The 20287-nt window shown below is 46.6% G+C and overlaps 2 protein-coding genes across 12 annotated transcripts in view; one reads left to right on the top strand and one right to left on the bottom strand.

Moving 5' to 3' along the window:
- Positions 1-20287, top strand: part of Siral2 (SIR2 antiphage like 2) — a 44398-nt gene that overhangs the window by 20208 nt on the left and 3903 nt on the right. For 2 of the 10 annotated variants that reach the window (XM_004845404.4, XM_013072531.3), the window contains exon 9: positions 2006-3252. The exons of the other annotated variants lie outside the window; for them this stretch is intronic. In XM_004845404.4, the coding sequence (XP_004845461.1) occupies positions 2006-2025 (20 nt within the window). In that variant the 3' untranslated portion in view covers positions 2026-3252. Of the gene's footprint in view, positions 1-2005; positions 3253-20287 lie in introns of those variants that run through there. 10 annotated transcript variants of the gene reach the window in all.
- Smc1b (structural maintenance of chromosomes 1B) overlaps positions 5066-20287 on the bottom strand; it is a 64048-nt gene continuing 48826 nt past the window's right edge. The window contains exons 19-25 of one of the 2 annotated variants that reach the window (XM_004845405.3): positions 15667-15765; positions 13308-13464; positions 12441-12595; positions 11296-11447; positions 9523-9592; positions 6561-6671; positions 5066-5628 (exon numbers count right to left, since the gene is read on the bottom strand). In XM_004845405.3, the coding sequence (XP_004845462.2) occupies positions 5521-5628; positions 6561-6671; positions 9523-9592; positions 11296-11447; positions 12441-12595; positions 13308-13464; positions 15667-15765 (852 nt within the window). In that variant the 3' untranslated portion in view covers positions 5066-5520. The remainder of the gene's footprint in view (positions 5629-6560; positions 6672-9522; positions 9593-11295; positions 11448-12440; positions 12596-13307; positions 13465-15666; positions 15766-20287) is intronic. The other variant, XM_021258806.2, reaches the window with a different exon arrangement.

Genomic DNA, 20287 nt, shown 5'->3' with positions numbered 1-20287 from the left:
GCACTTCCTTGGTTAGAGTGTGCATGTTCATCCCCGTGGGAGCTGTGTGTTGTGTTAGGGCCTGGCCAGGCCTCCGCCAGGTGCAGGATAACACTCAAGGTCAAGGTCAGCCGTGGCTTCTCCTTTACATTCCATTTTGCCATTCTTCATTGTTTGATGTGGAGACCTGGATTATCTCTTCGATCTTCAATGTTCTGTCTTCCAAGAATTCATAATAGAGTCTCCTGAGTTATTTCCACCATCTTTTTTTTCTTGACTCTTAATTTTCATTTTTCTCCCCTTTTTTTTTTTTTGGTACCGGTGACCGAACTCGGGTCCTGGCGCTTGCGCAGCAGGCGGCGAAACCACTGAGCTAAATCCCCGGCCCTAGACAGTGTGATTTTAAATGTGAGAGGCTTTGTTTTCTGATTAAATGTTTATCCCACTAGCATTTGTTGTTTAGAACTGCAGTGTCTTTCAGATCTCTGGAGAGCCAGAGACTACCCTGGTCACCTGACTCCATTCCTGAAAACACTGGCCAGAGGACCTTCAGAGAAGAGTTGTTCATGTTTTACCAATCAATTTTTGTAGGAAAACCTCAACAGGATGCCTTTCAACACTTGTATAACAAGCCACCAAGGATCCGTAGGGCTTTGAAACATTTAATGTTGTTGGTGGCTTACTTGAACATTCCAAGGTGCTCCTCCCAGGCTGTGTTCGAGGAGCACTGAGATAATGGTTGAAGATTCCTAATCTGAAGTCCTTCAGAATCTGAAACTTTGTAAGCATCAGATCAGAGTTCAGAGTTTGAGATTTTGGAACATTTTGGATTTCAGCTTTTCAGATTAGGGAGGTTCGTCTCCTTAAAGTCCGCAAATTTTCCAAAAGCTGAAAAAGTCAAACCTGAAACATTTCTGGTTCCAAGCATTTTGGATAAGGGCTACTCAGTCTGTACTACATTTCCCTTTTTTTTTTTTTTTCCTTTCGGTACCAGAGATCAAACTCAGGACCTTGCACTTTTGAGGCAGGTGCAGCATCTCTGAGCTAAATCCCTGGCCCACTACATTTCCCTTTTATGCCAGAAGGAGCACACACAATTGAGGTAACCTGTTAATAGAGCCAAAGTGAATGCAAATAACAGAGTGAAATAAAAGAAATGAGGTCATCTGTTAAAACAGTCCCCTGCAGCACGAGTTGTTGCTGGTGAGGGTTGGTGGCAGGCATCCAAGGCCGTAGTGTCCTGCTGTGCAATTATGAATGAAGTAAGGGTCTGAGGACACTGTGTAGACCTTATGTCCCTGGAGGGTGAATTCATTTTTTGATAGTATTTTGGATAAAATTCTTGGAAATCTTTTAGCAGATGTTTGGATTGTGCGTTCAGCTGGTAAGGACATCGGTAACTCGAGAGAAACTAATGCTCTTTGTGTCCTCAGGGCAGGTGGCTCTTTTTTTGCAGTCCCTTTCCTGTTGTTCTCATTGCCGGGGCTCCCCGTTGGCTGCTAAGGTGAACGGTGTGGGCAGAGGTTATTATACCACTGTAGCCTGTTCCTGAGCAGTGTGGCTTCAGATGGTGGGGCCTCTTGCCTGGCAAATGTTGCTATGGAGCAGTGGACAGGGATGCCCTTCGAAAATACCAGGACCCACACTCCCAGGCAGTTGTGCCTAGGGAAAGCCTTGGGCCTCTGTTGTGCAGGCCACACCTCAGCCTTCAAGGCAGGTGCAACACCACCTGTTTGGTGTGCTGCACAAGCCTTCATTCTTCCCCACCCTCCGGCCACCAGGAAAATAGCATCCATGTGTTAAAAGATTGCCACCGATTTTACACACCTGTGTCATTATTTTCAGGTCCTGATGGTATTTATAACACGCAGGCCCACTTCTGCACCATGGCTACTATTTCCATTAGGGAGGGTTTGCAGAATCTTTAGCTCATAAGACACATTGTGAACTGGTTTCTGATAGCAGTCTTCTTGCGAGTATAGTACTTTTTTAGCTGAATTTTAGCTTTTGGTATTTCTTTTAACAGACAATGCTGGAGGGTCTTGAGATCTTTAAGACCAGTTAAAACCTGCAGCTTGAGAACCAGCCTTCTGTAACCAGTGCCATGCCTAAGCAGTGAGGAGCATTCCAAGGCCTGCACCCAGATCGAGTCCTAAGCCGTCACGTGCCTCCAGAGCCACATGGATGCGTGGCCTTCAAGGCTGGGTGTAGAGCTGTGTGCTTAGCTGCTGGGAGGTGACATGGACACACTTCAGGTACACTCTAAGGACTGATGAATGGCTACCTCAGGGACCAACTTGTGGGAAGGGATGTACCTGACATCCAGTTCCCGTTTGATCTGCTGTCTGCATCAGGATGGTGTTTTTGCTGATATAGGGGAGAGTAAAGATCATCCAAGCAACAGTTGTTGCCAAAGAGAAAGGAAGAACTGCACAGACACCTCTATTTGACAAGTTTCCATGTGGAAAGATGTTACTACAGAAAGCATCTTAAACATGTTTGTTACATTGGTAATAGTAAAGAGGCACTGAATCTGTTGAAAATGGTTTTTAGCAGAATGACACAATCAGTAGGGCCCTGGAGTCACATCGTCTCGTACCACTGCTCCAGGGGAGGGCAGGCCTGGGATTGCTAAGGAGCCTGAGTGCAGAGCCAGGGCCTCTGCGGCAGCTGTCAGTGCTGTGCACTCCCACTGTGGAGCTGAGGCTGGGGAGGTGCAAGTGGGCACAGACAAGGTTTTAGATTTAGATTGTAGATTCTGAGCTTTCTGAGTCTTCATTTTTTGGGGCAAGGTCCCACCTTTTTGTTCTTCTCTCAACTTCTCTCCCTTCTCTTCCTCAAGCCAAGGGGATTTGCACAGAGCAAGGTAGGCAAGCCTTGTAAAGGGCCCGCCATGCTTGAGGCATCTTCAGGGCTCACCCTGGGGAGGCAGCTGTGCTGGGTGCTGCGGTTACGCAGGGAGGCCCCTGCTGGAGACCAGGCGGAGGCTCACATGGCACGCACACAGCAGGGCATTAAAGTGAAGCCTCTCTCGAAGTAAGCAAGCCCTACACAGGTTCTGTTGTCTGCTCATCTTCCCTGGCACACTCCCAGAGATGGCATGGTTGTTCCCACGGCCACCGGGAAAATGAAGAACAAGAAATGGGAGGTTGGGCCGTACAGAGGTGAGAGAAGCCAGAGACAAACCGGAGACCTTTCTCCCTCCTTCCCCTTTTGAAGCATGGAAAGAAATCTGTGTCACTCTGGTCATAAATACAATTTTAATGGAAACCCTGTTTGGTCAACTTTTTTTCAGTCATGACAAGGCTTGGCATACTGCAGTTAATGAGAACTTTAGCTGGAGTTGCCACTCAGTTATGAAGTTGAGTCAGTGATTACTTCTGAATATTTAAATTTTTAAAAAGCCAAACAGTTACTTTTTAAGACACATTTGCAAACTGCAGTCAGGGATAGAGATCTGAATTGGAAAGTTGGCACACACATGAAGGCGTTGTGCAGGGCAAGTGAAACTCAGAGAAGATGGCAGTGCCCAGCAGAGAAGCTCCGAGTGAGGGGCCTGGACCACTGCAGGGAATGAACAGATCCCGAGTCAGTTCTGGTGTCAGTGCGTGTTCTGAAGTGCAGGTTTATTCTAATACGGTTGATGGATTAGAACCACCCTGGGCTGGGGATGGAGCTCAGTGACTGCACGCTTGCCTTGGAAGCATGAGGCCCATGGCTTCAGTCCCCAGGACCATAATCAAGACAAATATCTGAGTACCACGGATTAATGTGTACTTTTGTCAGGGCCAAGTGCCATTTTACCAAAGCTCCTTGAAGCCTCATCAGCCAGAATGTTTAGCCTTGCCCTCCGACAAGTTGGCCGCTCCCTGTCATAGGTATGTGTTAAAGCCCACAAAGCTCACCAGCTCCTTGCTTCCCACACTTTCCGAGCCTCATCCCCGGGATACGTTCACAGAGATGGCAGGGCTTTTAAGATAAAGTGCTGTATTCGTAGTTGTATTTGTGTATTTCTTAACCATGTGATGTTTCTAAAACCAGCTTTTGTTTTTGTTTTTTAATCTTGTTTTTTTTTTTTTTTTTTTGGTACCAGCGATCGAACTCGGGTCCTTCCGCTTGCGAGGCAGGCGGCGGAACCACTGAGCTAAATCCCCAGCCCTATCAGGTTTTGTTTTTTGCCATACTAGTGACTGAACTCAGGCCTTCACACTGAATTATATCCCTGGCTCCCTGCCTGTTTTTTGGGTACCGGGGACCAAACTCGGGACCTTGCGCTTTTGAAGCAGGTGGTGGAACCACTGAGCTAAATCCCTGGCCCCCAGCCCCCTTTTTTGAGATAGTCTCCCTACATTGCCTAGGCTGGGCTTGAGTTTGTAATCTTCCTGCCTCAGCCTCCCAGAGGGCTGGGATTACAGGCTCTGCCCACTTTATTGATTATGGTACTCAGGCCCATACTTTCATAGCCCTGTGGTTTTGGCTGTGCTTTTGCACAGCATAGTAGGGCATGTTTTGACTGTACACAGAGGGACTGTTGATAGTAGGCATGGTGAATGGACAGCCCGAGGCAGAGGAGAGGAGCTGCACTGAGTTCATGCAGCACCGACATGGACGACTTGGCCTCAAGGGCTGTGGCTTTTGTGGCAGAGGAAGCAGCAGCTGACTGACTGGACCTAACGTCAGTGCCGAGAGGAGGGGCTCCTTGGGCTGGAGCTGGAGCCGCTCCTGGGACTCCTCAGAGTTCGTCCTGTGTTGAAGACAGGCATCTGCACTTCAGGAGGCTTCAGGGTCAGCACTGGCCCAAAGCAGGCTCACAGAGGAGCCCTAGGTTTGGCTGGTCTTGACTGGAGATGGGATGAATGAAGTGCAGGACTTTTGTTTCCACATGGAGCCCTGTATTTACACAAAGTCAGTGAAAGCCTGTGTTCTTCAGTACTTCCTTAACAGAAACTATATTCAGAAACATTCAGACTGCATTAAAACAGACATAATTCAGTTTCATCACAAATTTGTTTTGTTTTGTTTTGTTTTTGGCTTCTAAAACTACACTGAAGACATCTGAAATTAATTATTTTTATTTATATTTTCAAAAGTAACATACAGGCGGCTCTCTGAGGTGATTTTCCACAAGAGCTGAGCTCAAGTCACACCCGTTAACTCGTGTATCTGAAAACCCTGTGTTCCGGGCAGGGGTGCACTCAGCACACACCAGACCCGGGTTTGATCCCAGCACTGTGGACTAGAGCTAGTGTTTCCCTCACACATACCCTCAAAGTGCAGGGCGAGACCACAGTGAAGATGAAGCTTAGCTGAGCATTTTGATGACAAACTTATTTCAGAAGAGAAGTTAGGATTATGCTACTCGGTGCAACTTAAGAAAAACCAACACTAACTGTCCTAGGAAACTTGATGCCAGAGTGGGGCCGGTTTGGTCCTTAGTGGCAGTGGCTCACCCAGTGGGCAGCAGGGCCTGCTGACTCCAGAACTAGAGGAGGATAGTTGACAGATGGCTCCCACACCTGGGCTGTTCGCAGCACCCTCGTCCTACTGGGGCTGGGGCTCTCGGCGTCCTCTGCTGCCCTGTCCTTCTTCCTTGTCTGGGTAGGGACGCAGATCTAGGGTCAGCACTTGGCTGAACAAGACTCCGTCGTGCTGGAGGGGAGATAGGAATTTGAGTCAGTCTGCTGACGAGGGAAGAGTATGAAAGTAAAGGTGGTAGGCAAGTAGGTTTCAAAAGAAACCTGCTTAGGCTTGAAAGGGTGTCAGTTACCTGCTTTTGTACCAGTTTTGTATTTTAATTTTAATTTTCTGGTATGAGAATTATTTGGGGGGGGTAGTAGTTGCCATACTGGGGACTGAACCCAAGGCCTTGGTACTGACCTACATCCCCAGCACTTTTTATTTTGGGATGGCCTTGCTAAGTTGCCCAAGCTGGGCTTGAATTTGTAATCCTCCTGCTTCAGCCTCCCAGAGTGCTGGGATTATAGGCATGTACCACCATGCCTGGCTGGAATTTCCATTTCTCAGCGTATTTCTAGGTGATCTAATTTTCTGTGGGTACAGGAAGGTAAATTAACTCTTAAAGTTCAGGAAATAAAACCTAACCGTCCAAAGGCCAAATGTCTTGAATTAGTTGCTCTACTTTTAGCTCAGGTAGTATCTGAGTGGCTTGAAGGTATGTTCCACATCTAAGTTCCTGTACCACTGGGAGCTTCCAGTGGATTCCTTTGATTTACCTCAGGGATAGTGATACAGTACATTTGTTTTTGCTTAAAATAATCAGACATTACAGAAACATGAAATACAGGATAAGTCTGCTGTGCGTATGTTAACATCCACTATTTTATAAAATTCTCATTCTGCTCTGCAGTTTTTAATTTGCTTCTTTCACTTGAAATATCTGTGTACTATCACAGAAAAATATGAGTAGCTACTCTGACTCAAAAAATGACTTGGCCTGTGTTTATCATCTGTGGCCATCTAACAGCATCTCTGAATGCCTCCTGGAGCTGCTGACTGGAAGAAAGCTCCTTGGCTGTCATCGTGAGGGGCTTAGAGGGACCTCCCCCCGAAGCATGCTTTACCTCTGGGTAGACGCCTATCAATGCATCGGCTCTGGAATAGAGCTCTTCTTTTAGGGAGATGATTATCATCTGGAACTGTTCTTGAGTCTGCTCTCTGATGTAACTGGAGACCTGGCAGGAAATAAAAAGCACACATTCTCACCGGGAGGAAAGGCCTGGCTGGGGCTCTGGGGACTGGTTCTGCATGGCTGACTCTGCCACTGTAGGGGACAAGGCACTCACTTGCCTGTCTGGTAATCAGCAAATCCCCTCTCAACTGCAGCAACAGAAAGAACTTCTCCAGTAAGAGGGACGTAAGAAAAATCCATGCTACCTGTGATCTAAGCTTGAACAATTCTGTTTGTGGTGCTGGGGATATCGAACCACCAAGCTCCATCCTAGTCCTAAGAGTATTTTAAAGAATCAAGCTTGAACTTGACATACTATCATGGGAAAATGCACTGGGTCATTCAAATGAGAGGGTGGTCAGGTGTGTTGTGAGGGTGAAGAATGGCTGGTAGCGTCCTGCAGTGCAAGTCAAAGCCTGATGATGGGGGAAACACAGCTACTGTATTTGTGATCACAGTCAAGTCCTTCCCATAGAGGTGACCTTTGGCTCCTTTTGGAAGCTCAATTCCCAGGAAATGAACAACAAAACACTCTGGATAAAAATGAGTCTTGGTGAATGAACTACTCACAACTTGGAGATTGATGTTGAAGAACCTAACTCGAACCATCAAGAATTTAACAAGGTATTACTTGCTTATGCCCTATATTTTTGTGGACCCTGAGAGGGTCTCTGTATGTCTGGGTTGTGACTATGTGACTAACATCAGGCAGGAGCTATGGAAGCAGCAATGCCAGTTTCGGGTGAGGGATGGGTCAGGAAAATGCTCGTCTATGAGGCTGAATTTACAGAGCTCTGGCATCAGAGGCCATGGTGGCAGCCACTCTGATGCAGGACCAAGAGCCTTGGGGTAGTGATAGGAAAAGAAAGGCGATAGGAGAGTGATATGGTCTGTACATGAAATGTCCCCAAAGGCCCATCTGTTGAAGGCTTGGTCCCAAGCCTGTGGGACTACTGGGAGGTAAGGGAGCATTTAAGAAGTGGTGCCTCTCTGGGAGTTAGGTCACTGGGGTGAGCTTCTGAAAAGGCTGTCGGAGCCCTGGCCCCTTCCTGTCTTTGCTTCCTGGCTTCCATCATGATGAACAGCTCACCACAGGCCCCAGAGCAGTCAGCCAGTTGGGCATGGACTGAAACCTCCCACAGAGGGAGGCAGAATAAACCTTTCCTACTTTTAATAACAGCCAGCAGTTGCAAAGATGGACAGTGTGCTTTCTGCTCGGAAAGCTACCTGCTGTAAATTCTGGACACCCTGAGCCCGACAGGAAGTGGAGGCTCCTTCATGGTTATGCACTCCACACAGCACACTCAACATGGCAGTGATCTTGAAGGCATCATGGGAATTCTAAGTTTCTGATACACAGGCTGGATATTAACAGGAGTTTGAGACCTACTCCTTAGAATGCAGACATCAAGTACAATCAAGAAAACAGGTAGTCCACACAGACTGCCTCTGTGTCTGTCTGTCCTTCTGAGGGCAGATAGGTGCTGAGTGAGTCAGGCCCTGGAGTCCAGGCAGCTGGCCTAGGAGACAAAAGTCAAGGCTCTGTTTCTGTGTTTTCTTGTGCTTCCTCTGGCTGTGGTGCAGACTTTGTGGCTGGCAGCTGAGATGTTCTTGTGTATCCTGTGGCATGTTAAAAAGCAGGGGCCCTGAGAGACACCGGGAAGTGCTGAGAGACACCTTCGTGCCCCTAGGAGCCACCTCGGCCAAAGTTCCACAGCATCCCTGACTTGCCCTGGCATCAAACAAGAGGCTGAACTGAGAAATCAGGGAGGTCTGCTTCACAGGCACAGAACTGCCCAGCGGCACCCAAGTCTGAAAACATCTCTTAGGGTGGGCTCAGCCTACTCACAAAACTGGGTTATAAGCTGGAACGCCATTTACACATACATACTGAGAAGTGTATCTGTCGGCAGGAACAGAGCAACCTCCTATAAGCAGCCATGAATGCAAGGCGCAGCACCTCTGGAAGACAGGCTAAGATTCAGAACCAGAAGAGTTTGTCTCCAAAATGGGGAGACTGCAGGGTGTTGCTCTCCCTCCTCTGGGCAGGGACCAATTCTGCCATTGTCTGCTCTATCCCAGTTCATGTCCTGCAGCTGATCTGGGTCATGTCTGAGGTGTGGGTTGTGAGTGCCTCAAAGCCTCCTCCATGGACAAGTCCACTGACCTTGCTGACTGAAGTTAACTCAGAGTAAAACTGCTCTCCTAGTTCTCTCCTCTCAAATAATGCAAACAGAATTGTGCACAGTACAACAAAGGGTTGGATACATTTTGGTAAAATTGGGGAGGTACATTTTTTTTGTGTGTGTGATACTCGGGATTGAACTAAGGACCTTGCGCTTGTGAGGCAGGCCTAGCACCACTAAGCTAAATCCCCAGCCCCGGGGAGGTACATTTTTGAACTTTAGTTCCTTTGGAATGTTTTTTAGACATGTTATTCTTGGACTTTAGCAAACAACTCACTTGGAACAGGAAACCACAGCAATCTGCCTGGCCTAGTGCTGCTGCCAGGGGCATGCTCATTCCTAGTGCCTGGACTTGGGGAGCAGCGAGCTATGTTGGGAGTGGTGGTGCTCATAGAGAAGCAACAGCTCTCGGTGTTGCATTCCCTAAACCGAGAGTGGAAATCCTTGGAAGCGCCTTGTTTTAAGATATGTAACTTAGACTTTAAAAGTACTCCAGGTGGAGGCCGTGGGTCCAAGCCTCGGTACCACAAATAACAACAAACAAAAGCCGACTAATCAGCAACACCCGCTGGCCCCACCCTGTGTGTTGAGGTACGCTGTCTTCTGACCACACCATGAACCTGGAATTGCAGACATCAGAATGAAAACTAAAAGCAGAAAGCAGCTTACTTTGCCGATGTTAGTATTGTCCAGGGCTGCATCTATTTCATCCAGAACAAAGAATGGAGCAGGCCGGAAGCTGGAAAAAAAATATCCCCTATTGAGTTACAGCTTCCTATTTGTTTTGCAAGACTTGGGGTAGAAGATGAACAGTATTCAGGATGAACAGGATACTTCCTTCTGGAAACCCGTCTAGGACACTGGTGACCCCTGCGCTGCTGAGTCTGTACTCACCAGGCCACGGCCTGTGTGGTCTACACTGGGAGCACTGGGGCTCGTCACATCCACTGGGACCTTCTGGCACCTGTCGGGTGCATCCTCCCACCTGTTCCCTTCCTGAGGGGCTGTGGCCTCTCTGATCCTAACTCCTCACCACTTCAGTGCCTCTGGGCTGGTGCTCAGACGCCAGTGTCTCACTTGCTCCCCACGCCTCATTGTTAAGTTCCCTGCTTAACAATTCCTGACCTGCACCTAATGAGCACCTCAGAGCCCTCACTGTCCCCTTCCAACCTGTCCCCTCCTGTGTCTCAGGTACTGACATCTCTCATCTCTGTACTTGCTGAGGCTGAACTCAGAATCCTCCCGACTCTTCCTACCCCACATGCTATCTGTTAGCAACCCCTGGCTCTTAGCCTCCTCCAACTCACCAACATCTTTCACCTTGCTGTTATAGTAACTTGTAGTCCTGTGCCTGCCCATGTGTACTCTACAGATGCCTGGCTCACTCTGGCCTCAGGGCCTTTGCATTTGCTGCTCCTCACATCTAGAACATTCTTTCCTTGGCTAGCTGTTAATGTTCCCTGCTCCTACTTCAAGTCTTCAACTGGAATGGTAGCTTCTCAAACAGACCTCCTCAGTGACTCCTTAATGCTGCAAACTCTTCCCTGCCCCCACTGTCTTCAGTCCCTGCTTGAGTTTTTTCTTTATGACTGTCATTTTTGAACATCCTTTCACAGAATGAGTCTGCTAATATACCTTATTTCCCAACTAAAATGAAACATGGGAGGCGGATACTTTATTTTGTTCACAGCGCTCTCCCAGGGTGAACACACTGGTCCTGGCAGTTTTAGTATTTGCTGAGCAAATGGGTGGGTGCCACCTCATGCCAGTCTTCCTCAGCTGAGTGCTCCCCTCTCAGCTCTTCCTCTCCTGGTGGAGACAGCCCCCTTTCCAGCTGCCAGGCTCCGTGTGCTCAGGTCCTGGGCAGGAGTAGAGAGGCAGCAGCACTTACACCATGGATCCTCACCTGTGGCTTTCCATGTGGAAGCTGTTCACTGATTTAATTTTAGCTAACATTTTGTTCCTTGATTTACATTACAAAGAAACAGTGCCAAAGAGATGAGATTAAAGACTTTCTTTTAATAACCAGGAATCGAACTCAGGGCCTCGTGCTTGCCAGGCAGGTGCAGTGTTGCTGAGCTACATCCCTGGCAGATTAAAGGCTTTTTAAGGCAAAATACTTCACTTTTTAACATCCATTACTAATAGAGCTCTGAGGCAGAGACTAAGAAAATAATATGCAAGTTGAGTTTTCTTGTTTTTGGTATCTTGATGTCATCAAAATTTTTTTCTATAAAGCTGGAAATTTATTAGCTATTGATAATTAAATCTGTCAAAGACTGAACTCAGAGATGTGCTGTCTGAATTGCTGTAGTCCTAAAACATAAATTCTGTGGCTGAGGCAAACAGTTTTATATACATTTGCTAGGAATTCAGAAAAATGAAGAGTTCCAGCTCTTGTGTAGAGAGTCCCACTGGATTTCGCTGGACAGGAGCCCTCACCTGTGCACAGCAAACAGGAGGGCCAGGGCCGCCACGCACCTCTCTCCCCCTGACAGGTTGTCCATAGGCATGAACCGCTTGCCCGGGGCCACACAGTTGTAGCTAATTCCCTCCAAGTAAGGTTCTTCAGGGTTCTCTGGGCTAAGAAATGCCTGAAACACATGTTATTTATTTAGCAATATCAAAATACTAGTAAATTTCAATCCATGGTGGCGATAGTAAATGCAAAATATTCTACAGGTTGGGTGCTCCATTTGGATGGAAAAGTACCAGTGCCTGTAAATAACGTACTTACTTGTGCATCTAGTTACAGACAACAGGATTGTCTGGTCAAGGGGAGAAAGGAAGTAGGGCAACACATCCAGGGACCAGGACTAGACACCAGACTGCCAGTCCCATGGCAGCAGCAGGTGAGTGTCTCTCAACTCACCCATTTGCCCGAAACTCACTCAGCACTTCCTATGGTCAGGGACTGTGCAGAGAGGCGTTCTGCTCTCCAGGAGTCGGTGGGCGTGCTTTATCTTACTTTACTGAAAATAAGTCTTTTTCAGTTACATGCTAGAAATCTCATCAAGGATCCCTCAGTCAGGAAAGAACATGAACTGAGAGTAGAAGAGGGGTCCATGCCCAGGCCCATGTTTTTATTCCACACCCAGTCCAGAGTATTTGCTCTGGGCACTAATAATGGAGCAGGGGTGGTTTACAGACATAAGGCTGTCTGCACTTGGTCTGTGCCTTTAATTCTTCCCTTCTCCTCTGATATTCAGTCAACTCCATAGATGAGCTGGTTCCCCAGGATGCCCCACACTGACCCTCCCTTTCCCCAGAGTTCTACAAAGCCCGATTAGTGCCCGAGAGCAGCAGTTCAGCATTGAGGGGAACATGGAAACCAAATGGTCTAACCACTTGCTTCCAGTGGAGATCAGGACCGGAGCAGTGCTGAGGTGTGCAGGCTGTCAGTGTGGTCGTGAGTGGGATTAAGAACACAGGTCATTAGGTGGCCAGTCTGGCCCTGACTGAGTCACTCCAATAATATAGAGTGGTTAGTTAATCACAGACAGTAGAGCTGTCTGGGGCAGGTTTAGGAAAACCACCAGCAATATTTCCAAAGTTCCCATCAAGAGTCAGGGTTGACAAATACGTACTTGGGCACTGTGGTTTCGGCAGAGCTTCTTGTAGATGTGATCAATTGAGACTGAGACGTGCTCAAAACACTGGTTGAAAAGATCGTATCTCCTTTTTTTCACCTGTTCAAATTCTTGCCTACACATCCTGGCTTCCTTTCTGCTGGCCTCAAAAGCTAAGAGAGAATTAATGTTCTTTAATTTGGAGACCACTGAGGGACTTCCCTTGTTTAAAGTAAAAAAATTAGATTTTGAATTTGGTTGTTAAGTAAAAATTACCTTTAAGATACCTCAGTGTTATTAATTCCAAGGATATAGCTCTTACAATTTCCTGATAGAGCTAATTTCTAAATTTTATTTTGTTTTGTTTTGAGACAGGGTCTCCCTATGTAGTTCAGGCTGGCTTTCAACTCACTATGTAGCACAGGCTGGCCTTGAATTCACAGTGATTCTCTTGCCTCAGCCTCCCCAGTACTGGGATTACAGATGTGCACCACCACACCTGGCATAATCCCTAAATAACATTGACAGTTCTGACAGAGTAATTTTTTTTCTGGCATGAAAAATTAAATATTATCTAAAGTAACCAATAAGCTTGTTTTCAAATTAAAGCAGGACATTTTTCTTTTTTTTTTGGTACCGGGGATCGAACTTGGGTCCTTGCGCTTGCGCAGCAGGCAGCGAAACCACTGAGCTAAATCCCTGGCCCATCAGGACATTTTTCATAATGGAAGCAATTAGTGACTCAGTATTGACAGAATACATGAACATAAGACAACAGAGGAAAATGTGTTCTAAGAAAGGCATAATCCTGGGAGGATTGTGCACATATACCAGCAATGGGAACCCCATGCACCTGATCCTGCCAACAACTGAGCTCAGCCTCACCATCTGTGGACTCCTGGAACTTGTCCCTGACTGTCTTCAGTTTCTGTAGGGCTCGCAGGTTCGGGGCTGCTGTCTTTAGCAAGTTTTCTTCCTGGGATGCCACTTGCTGCACAAGGAGCACAAGGCGGGCCTCCACTTCCTTATCTGACAGCAGAGCCTGTGAGTGGCAAAGACAACACTGTCTGATGCACCTGTTGCTTCAAACACTGCAGTGAGGCCTAAGCCTAGGCCAGCACATCTGCCCCTGCTGCTGCCTCCCATCCCCTCAGAAGCCACTGAGCCTGGAGCTGCAGTCACCCATGGGCTCTGTGGCACCCCCAGCAGCTGCACCTTTGCGGCTCTAGTGCTGTATGTGATGCTCTGGGGACACATTTCCCTCCTTGGCCTATAATCTGGCTAAAAAACAACAACTCATATATCACCTTCATGTCCTCATTCATTAAAAACTACCGATCATCTACAAATTAAACAATGAGGATTCAATAATGGAAACTATTCAGTCTCTTTTTAAAGAGCTCACAGGGAAGTCAGAAATGTAAACACCTCCCAACAAGGCCCCCACAAGAGCTCCACAGCAGAGCAGGATCTGAGGCAGCTAGGTAAGTAGTACTTCCCCTGACCTGAGAGAGACAGAACTCACTTGAGTGAGAAGGAGGAAGGGGGCAAGTGGAGCCAGGCCCTTCCAGGAAAACTTTCTTGACTCCAGAGGGGGTGAATACATGATAGAAGTGATATTTTCATTCACTGCAAAAAGAACTATTTGTCAATGAAACAAGAAAGCTATAAACACCAAGACAGTACGTATAAACATTTACTGGGAAATGAGATGGAAAGGACTTGGTAAACACAAAAGCAAATAGAGAAAGCACTAAACAGAAAACCACAGAGAAGAAAAAAGGCTACTTTCTGACTGCCAAAAGATGGCACAAATAGAGTGCAAAAAATTTCAAGTCTGTTAACCACATATGAAATTCAAAGACATAGTGAGTGCTGGTACTCAGCACCCATCCCCGTTTCTTCCACCCTAATTCAGCCCACATGGGGTAAAAGGGTGCCCAGAGGTGTGGCCTTCCAAGCTCTGATGAAGTCCACACCTCCCTGCCCCGTGACCGGCTCCAGAATGAACAAGTGACCTCCACCCAGCCACTGTGATGCTGGACGGCTGCTGGGGCTCCGTAGGAAAACCCTCCTTCAATGTCCTCTGAAGGTGGTAGCTGTAGGCTGGAAAGCCCGGATGGCAAAGGTCACTATGTCCTCTTTGTGAGAGATGCAGCCTGATGACAATGCCTGAGAAGTGTGTGGCTTCAGGGCTGACTGAGCTAGTGCTTGAGCTGCAGTAAGAGGGAGGAGGTGCTACATTCCAGGCTGTAACCTGCAGCCTAGACCATCTGCCTCCCTCCGCTGGGAGAAGCCCAAGGCTACTGCAGGAACAGCACTGGGACACTGACATGGTAAACTCAGGCATGGGAGTAAGGGCCACATTTATTTATGCGGGAGTTTGCAAGACTTAAGTATTCAGTCTGACCTCACAAGAAGCAGAGTTAGCCCCAGAAACTGACTGGACATTCCACGGTACTGAATACAGTGATTAAACACACTAATAGAAATTTTTTTTGGAGACAGGGTCTCACTATGTAGTTTAGGCTGTCCTCAAACTATGTAGCCCCGACTGGCCACCATGCCCAGCTGATATAAACATTTTTTAGTAGCCTATTTACTGCTGTTTTGTGATATAAGAAATGTGTATGTGGCCTTCATCCTGGTTCCTGGTTCCTGGCCCAGAGATCCTAAAATCCTGAATGGGAGGGGTGAGAGAAGCATCTTTTGTTATTGAGAAGAAGCCTCTTCCACCCAACCTGAGTTCCTGCTCGTGGCTGACTTTTGAGAAGAGGACTGGTTGCCAGAGGCTTGGAACATTTAGCCTCTGCTCTCTAGGGAATGGACCGAGGCTAGAGATGGAGGTTTTAATCAGACACACCAGGGAGGGCATCTGGGTAGGTGAGCTCATGGAGCCCCTGGGAGGTGCTGCTCTGCATCTCTCCCACCTGGCTCTTCCTGAGTTGTATCCTTCATAACAAGCTAGTGAACATAAAGTGTTCCCCAGAGTCTCCAAGTGCAGCAGTGTGGACTGTGCCCTCAGCTTGTGCATCCCAGGAGCCTCAGGCAGCGTGCAGAGAGCTGAACTTCGTGGGAGGGAAGACCCACATGTCTGGTGTCAGTATTGTCGATATAGGAAAGTGTTTTTCCACTGTATGGTTCTTTTTAAAAAAACACTCTACCATCTAAAAATGTTTCTGCAGTGTCTGAATATTCAACATTGATGTGAGTTAGTAAAAATCAACAGAAATCTTTCCATTACCTTCAAATCCTCCTGTAGAGGGCTGTAGTCCACTTCCATAGCAGCTTCTTTTTCATAGATATCAGTTGTTGCCTGTGTACTTTCTGTCTCAGTTCCCAACTGAAAAACATGTAAAACTCTCTTATTGTCTCTGATGGTGACCCGTACTACCTGTACACACGAGGCCTCCAAGTGCCTGTCACCTCCTTCAGACAAGCCAGCAAGGCCACAGTAACCTGGCCTCGGCAACCCTCTCACAGCTGTCAGTGTTCTGAGGTCAGTCATTCTGCCGCAACTGTGCAGCCTCCATGACCACAGTGGGTGCCACTCTCCAGGCAGGCATGGCCCCCCAAAGTGTCTGACTTCACCCGTCACCTCCTCAGTCACCAGCCACCTTTGCTCTGGCCACCCCTCCATCACCACTTCTTCTCTTCTGCTTTACTGTTTTATTAGTGTGGGTCAACACCTCATGTAAGTATTTCGCCTACCTATGCCTGCTTGTCTCTATCCCACTAGGATGTAAAGAACACCTGATTTTTGGCTGTTGTATTCCCAGGGCCTCGTGGAATGACTGACTTACATTTCAATTTCAATGTGAAATGGTTGGCCTTTGGTATCATGCTGATCAAAACCAAGACACATATTAAGAAAAAAATGCCAAACTTGGGTGAGTGTGGTGGCAAACAATAATCCCAGCACTTGGGAGACTGAGGCAGGAGAATCACCAGGAGTTCCAAGCTACCTGGGCTACACAGTAAGTTCAGGACCAGCCTAACTACATACCAAGACCATGTCTCAAAAAAATGCCAAATTCTGCCTTTGTAGATGTTCTCAGCTGAACAAACTCAATCATACTACTTTCGGAATTAAGTTTTAATGTAATACATATGTGTTAAAACAGCTCAGAGAGAAATTGGACTTGAATAAAGTGTAATGCTGACACTAAATCTCATGATTCCTGCATGTGATTTGATAGCACTGCATTCAGCTTCTGTGTAAGTCATCTGCTGCTCGCTACTCCAGGTGTGGCCATGGGCCAGCAACAACAGGGAACACAGATGCTTAGGCAGTAGGATCCTCAGCTGCTTTCTCCACACATATGATCTGGGAAGCAATAATCTGGAAGTACCCACCCAAAGATTCGTTAAGAATTTTCCCAGAGAGCCCTGGCAGGCAGAGACAATTTACTGTACCTCTCTGAACAGCTGCCCTGGAAGGGAAGTCTCAGACTCCGCCTCACCAGTGTGGACAGTTACTGCCACAGCAAGAGGTGTGAAACAATTACTTCTACCCAGTAGCTCCTTTTCAACCCTCAGGAGAGAGATGACTCCTATAACCTTTTTTCTGTTGCCTTCTTTTCTTTTCTTTTTTGGTACCAGGAAGGGGATCAAACTCAGGACCCTGTGCTTTTGAGGCAGGCACAGTGCCATGAGCTAAATCCCTGGTCCATCTACTGCCTTTTCTATTCTGGGTTTTAGCACCACATTACCTGGTCACGACTAGATCTACTTATAAAATGCCAGCCAGGGACACACCCCCAGAGGCCAGCCCTCTTCCTCCTAGTGTTCTTTCACAAGAGACATTTGGCTCAGAGGCCTAGCATGCCCCATAGGACCAGAAAAGAGCATGCAAGCCATGTGAGCAACTGTCGTCTATTGCAAGAGAATGATCAGCATCCCCATGTTTTCCCCTCCCAGCATGACGTCGTCTGGGCCTTCTGGACTCTCTTGGACAATTTACTCTCAGGAAGGGTGATGCTTTAAAAAGTGAACGCAATATTCCAGTGTAGCCCGACTAGCACAAAATGAGGCATAAGCACCACTTTTTAAAAAAAGACTATTTTCTAGAGCAAACTGGGAGCGAGGTCCAGGGATTTCCCATGTGCTCCCCAATGAGTATCAACACCCCCCAGCGTGGTGCATCTGTTGCTGTTGATGAACCCACAGTGACACTTTGTAAGCAACAAGGCCATAGCTTCCCCTAGGGTGAGCGAGCTCTCAGTGCTGTACATTCTCGGGATTTGGACATGCATGATGCCATGTAACCACCTGTTCAGCACCAGGCAGACACTCACGGCTCCAAGTCCTCTGCACCACTGATGCATCCCTTGTCTCCCTGTGATTCCTGGAAACCACTCATCTTTTACTGCATGTATAGCTGTGGCCTTTCCAGAGTGTCATATTGTTGGACTCATCTCGTGTGTATCATAGATTTTCTGATTGTGTCTCATAAATATGCATTTCCTTTTTTTGTTGTGTGCTACTGAGGGTTTGCACTGAGCTATATCTCCAGCTCTTAAAATTTTTTTTTTTAATTTTGTTTTTGGGTTTTTTTGGGGGGTTTTTTTGGTACCAGGGATTGAACTTGGGACGTTGCACTTGTGAGGCAGGTGGTGGAACCATTGAGCTAAATCCCCGGCCCTCTTAAAAATTTTTAAAAAAAATTTTTTGAGACAAGGTCTTCCTATGCTGCTCAGGCTAGGTTTGAATTTGGCAATTTTCCTGACTCAGCCTTCCAGCGTCCTGGGATTACAGTTATGCGCCACCAGGCCTGGCTTTTTTCACATTTTTCATGGTTTAATATTTCATTTCTCTCTAGTGGTGAATTGTTAACACTGCATGGTCTGAATGTAGCAGTTTATTCACCAACTGGTGATATATGTTTTTAGTTTTTATTTTTTTGTGGTACTGGGGATTAAACCCAGGGCCTCATCAATTCTAGGTAAGTGCTGTACCACTGACCTATACTCTCAGGCCCTGATGGATATTTTGGTTGCTCCCAAGTTTTGGCAAGCTGCTATAAACATCGCATGCAGGTTTTTGTGTGGATGTTTTCAACTCTTAGGGTAAATACCAGGTAGTACAACAGCTGGACCACATGGTAAGAGTATGTTTAGTTTTATAAGAAACTGCCAAACGGCTTTCCCAACTGACTGTGTCATTTTGCATTTCCACCAGCAGTGAAAGACAGTTCCTGTCACTCAACATTCCTGCCAGCATATGGTGTCATCACTGTTTTGGATGTTGGTGCCATCTTGTTTTCATGGGTGTTTCCCCAATGACACATGGCATAGTGCCTCTCTTCGCACACTTACTTGCTGTCTGTCCATCTTATTTGGTGAGATGTCTTTTGAGGCCTTTGGCCCATATATTAGTAAAGTTATTTTCTTATTCTTGAATTTTAGGAGTTCTCTAAATATTTTACTTAGGTTTTTATCAGAGGTCTTTTGCAGATATTTTCTCCCAGACTGTAGCTTTTATTTTCACTCTCTTGACAGTGTTTCTCATGGAGCATTTTAATAAAGGCCAGCTTACCAATTATTTATTTCCTGGATAGTGCCTTTGGTATTATATCTAAAAAAATCAGCACACACCTGTTTGGTGTTGAGTTTTACAGAGCTGCCAAGTGGTGTCTGACATTAATTTGGGGAAATTTTCAGTTTGTATTTGAAATATTGCTTCTATTTCTTTCCCACTTTCTTCTTCTGGTATTCCTATTACATATAAACTACATCTTTTGTAGCTTTCCCACAGTTCCTGGAAGATCTGTTGTTTCTTTCATTCTTTTTTCTTTTTAGCTTTAGAGGTTTCTATAGAGATATCCTTAAGCTCAGAGTTCTTTCCTCTGTGTCTAATCTGCAATAAGCCCATCAAAAACACTATTTCTGTTATAATGGTTTTGACTTGTAGCATTTCTTTTTGATTCTTAGACTTTCCATCCTGCTTAAACTGCCTATCTGTTTTTTCATGTTATCTATTGATTAGAGTCCTTAGGTTATTAATCATGCTTGTTTTAAATTCTTGGTCTGCTAATTCCAAGGTCCTTACCATATGTAATTCTGGGTCTGATACTGGCTGTCTCTTCTGATGCTGGCTGTTCCTGCCTTTTGGCTTCCAAATCTTTCCTGATAGCCATACATGATGGCTGAGCGAAGAGAGGCTGTCAGAACAGCTAGTGATGTGGTGAGGCGTAGGGAAGGGGAGCACCTGTAGTCTTATCCTCAGGTCTCTGTCTTTTAGCAAGCTTCCTTCCCTGGACTGTGAACTTAATGTGTGCTTCCCACTTCGTTTTTTTGGATTCTACTGTAGGTGGGACACAATGGCTATAGCTGGCTGGAGTTGGGTACTTCCCTCCCCTAACTCAGACAAGCTCTGATAAACCCCAGAAGATGAGCCCCGGTGAAGCAGTTTCTCCTGAGGAGCCGCCCTGGTTAAGTGAAAACCCGACAGAGCTTTAGGAGGTGACACCAAAGTGTGGGAGCCCATGATTACTCCCCCATCCCATTCCAGCAATCAGTAGATCACAGGTTAGGTCTTCTTGGGGCTGTGCTCATCCCATGGGGCTTGGGCTGTGTAAGCTGTGATTTTGTGTTTGCCTGCCTGCCTCTCCACCCTTGGAGCACCAGTTTGCTCTGTGACCACCCTTCCTTTACAGATTAAGAAGTTACTGGTTTTTCAGTCTGTTCAACTTTTTACTTTTTAAGAGTCAAGCTTCTTATATGCTAGACTGGAAACTAAATGTCTTACTTTCTAGATAATGATTCAGTATGGATTCAGCTCAAGGTTTTAATATCTGCTTTGAAATACTTCGCACTGTAAATGTCTGTCATGTTTATAAAGCAAATATTTTCACACTCATGGTG

Source organism: Heterocephalus glaber, unplaced genomic scaffold (genome assembly GCF_053883595.1).
Source record: "Heterocephalus glaber isolate CG9 unplaced genomic scaffold, H.glaber_assembly_v1.0 deba00001444, whole genome shotgun sequence".
NCBI classification, from domain to species: Eukaryota; Metazoa; Chordata; class Mammalia; order Rodentia; family Bathyergidae; genus Heterocephalus; species Heterocephalus glaber.
The sequence above is the reverse complement of the archived record's forward strand: the minus strand, read 5'-3'. Positions and strand labels throughout refer to the sequence as shown.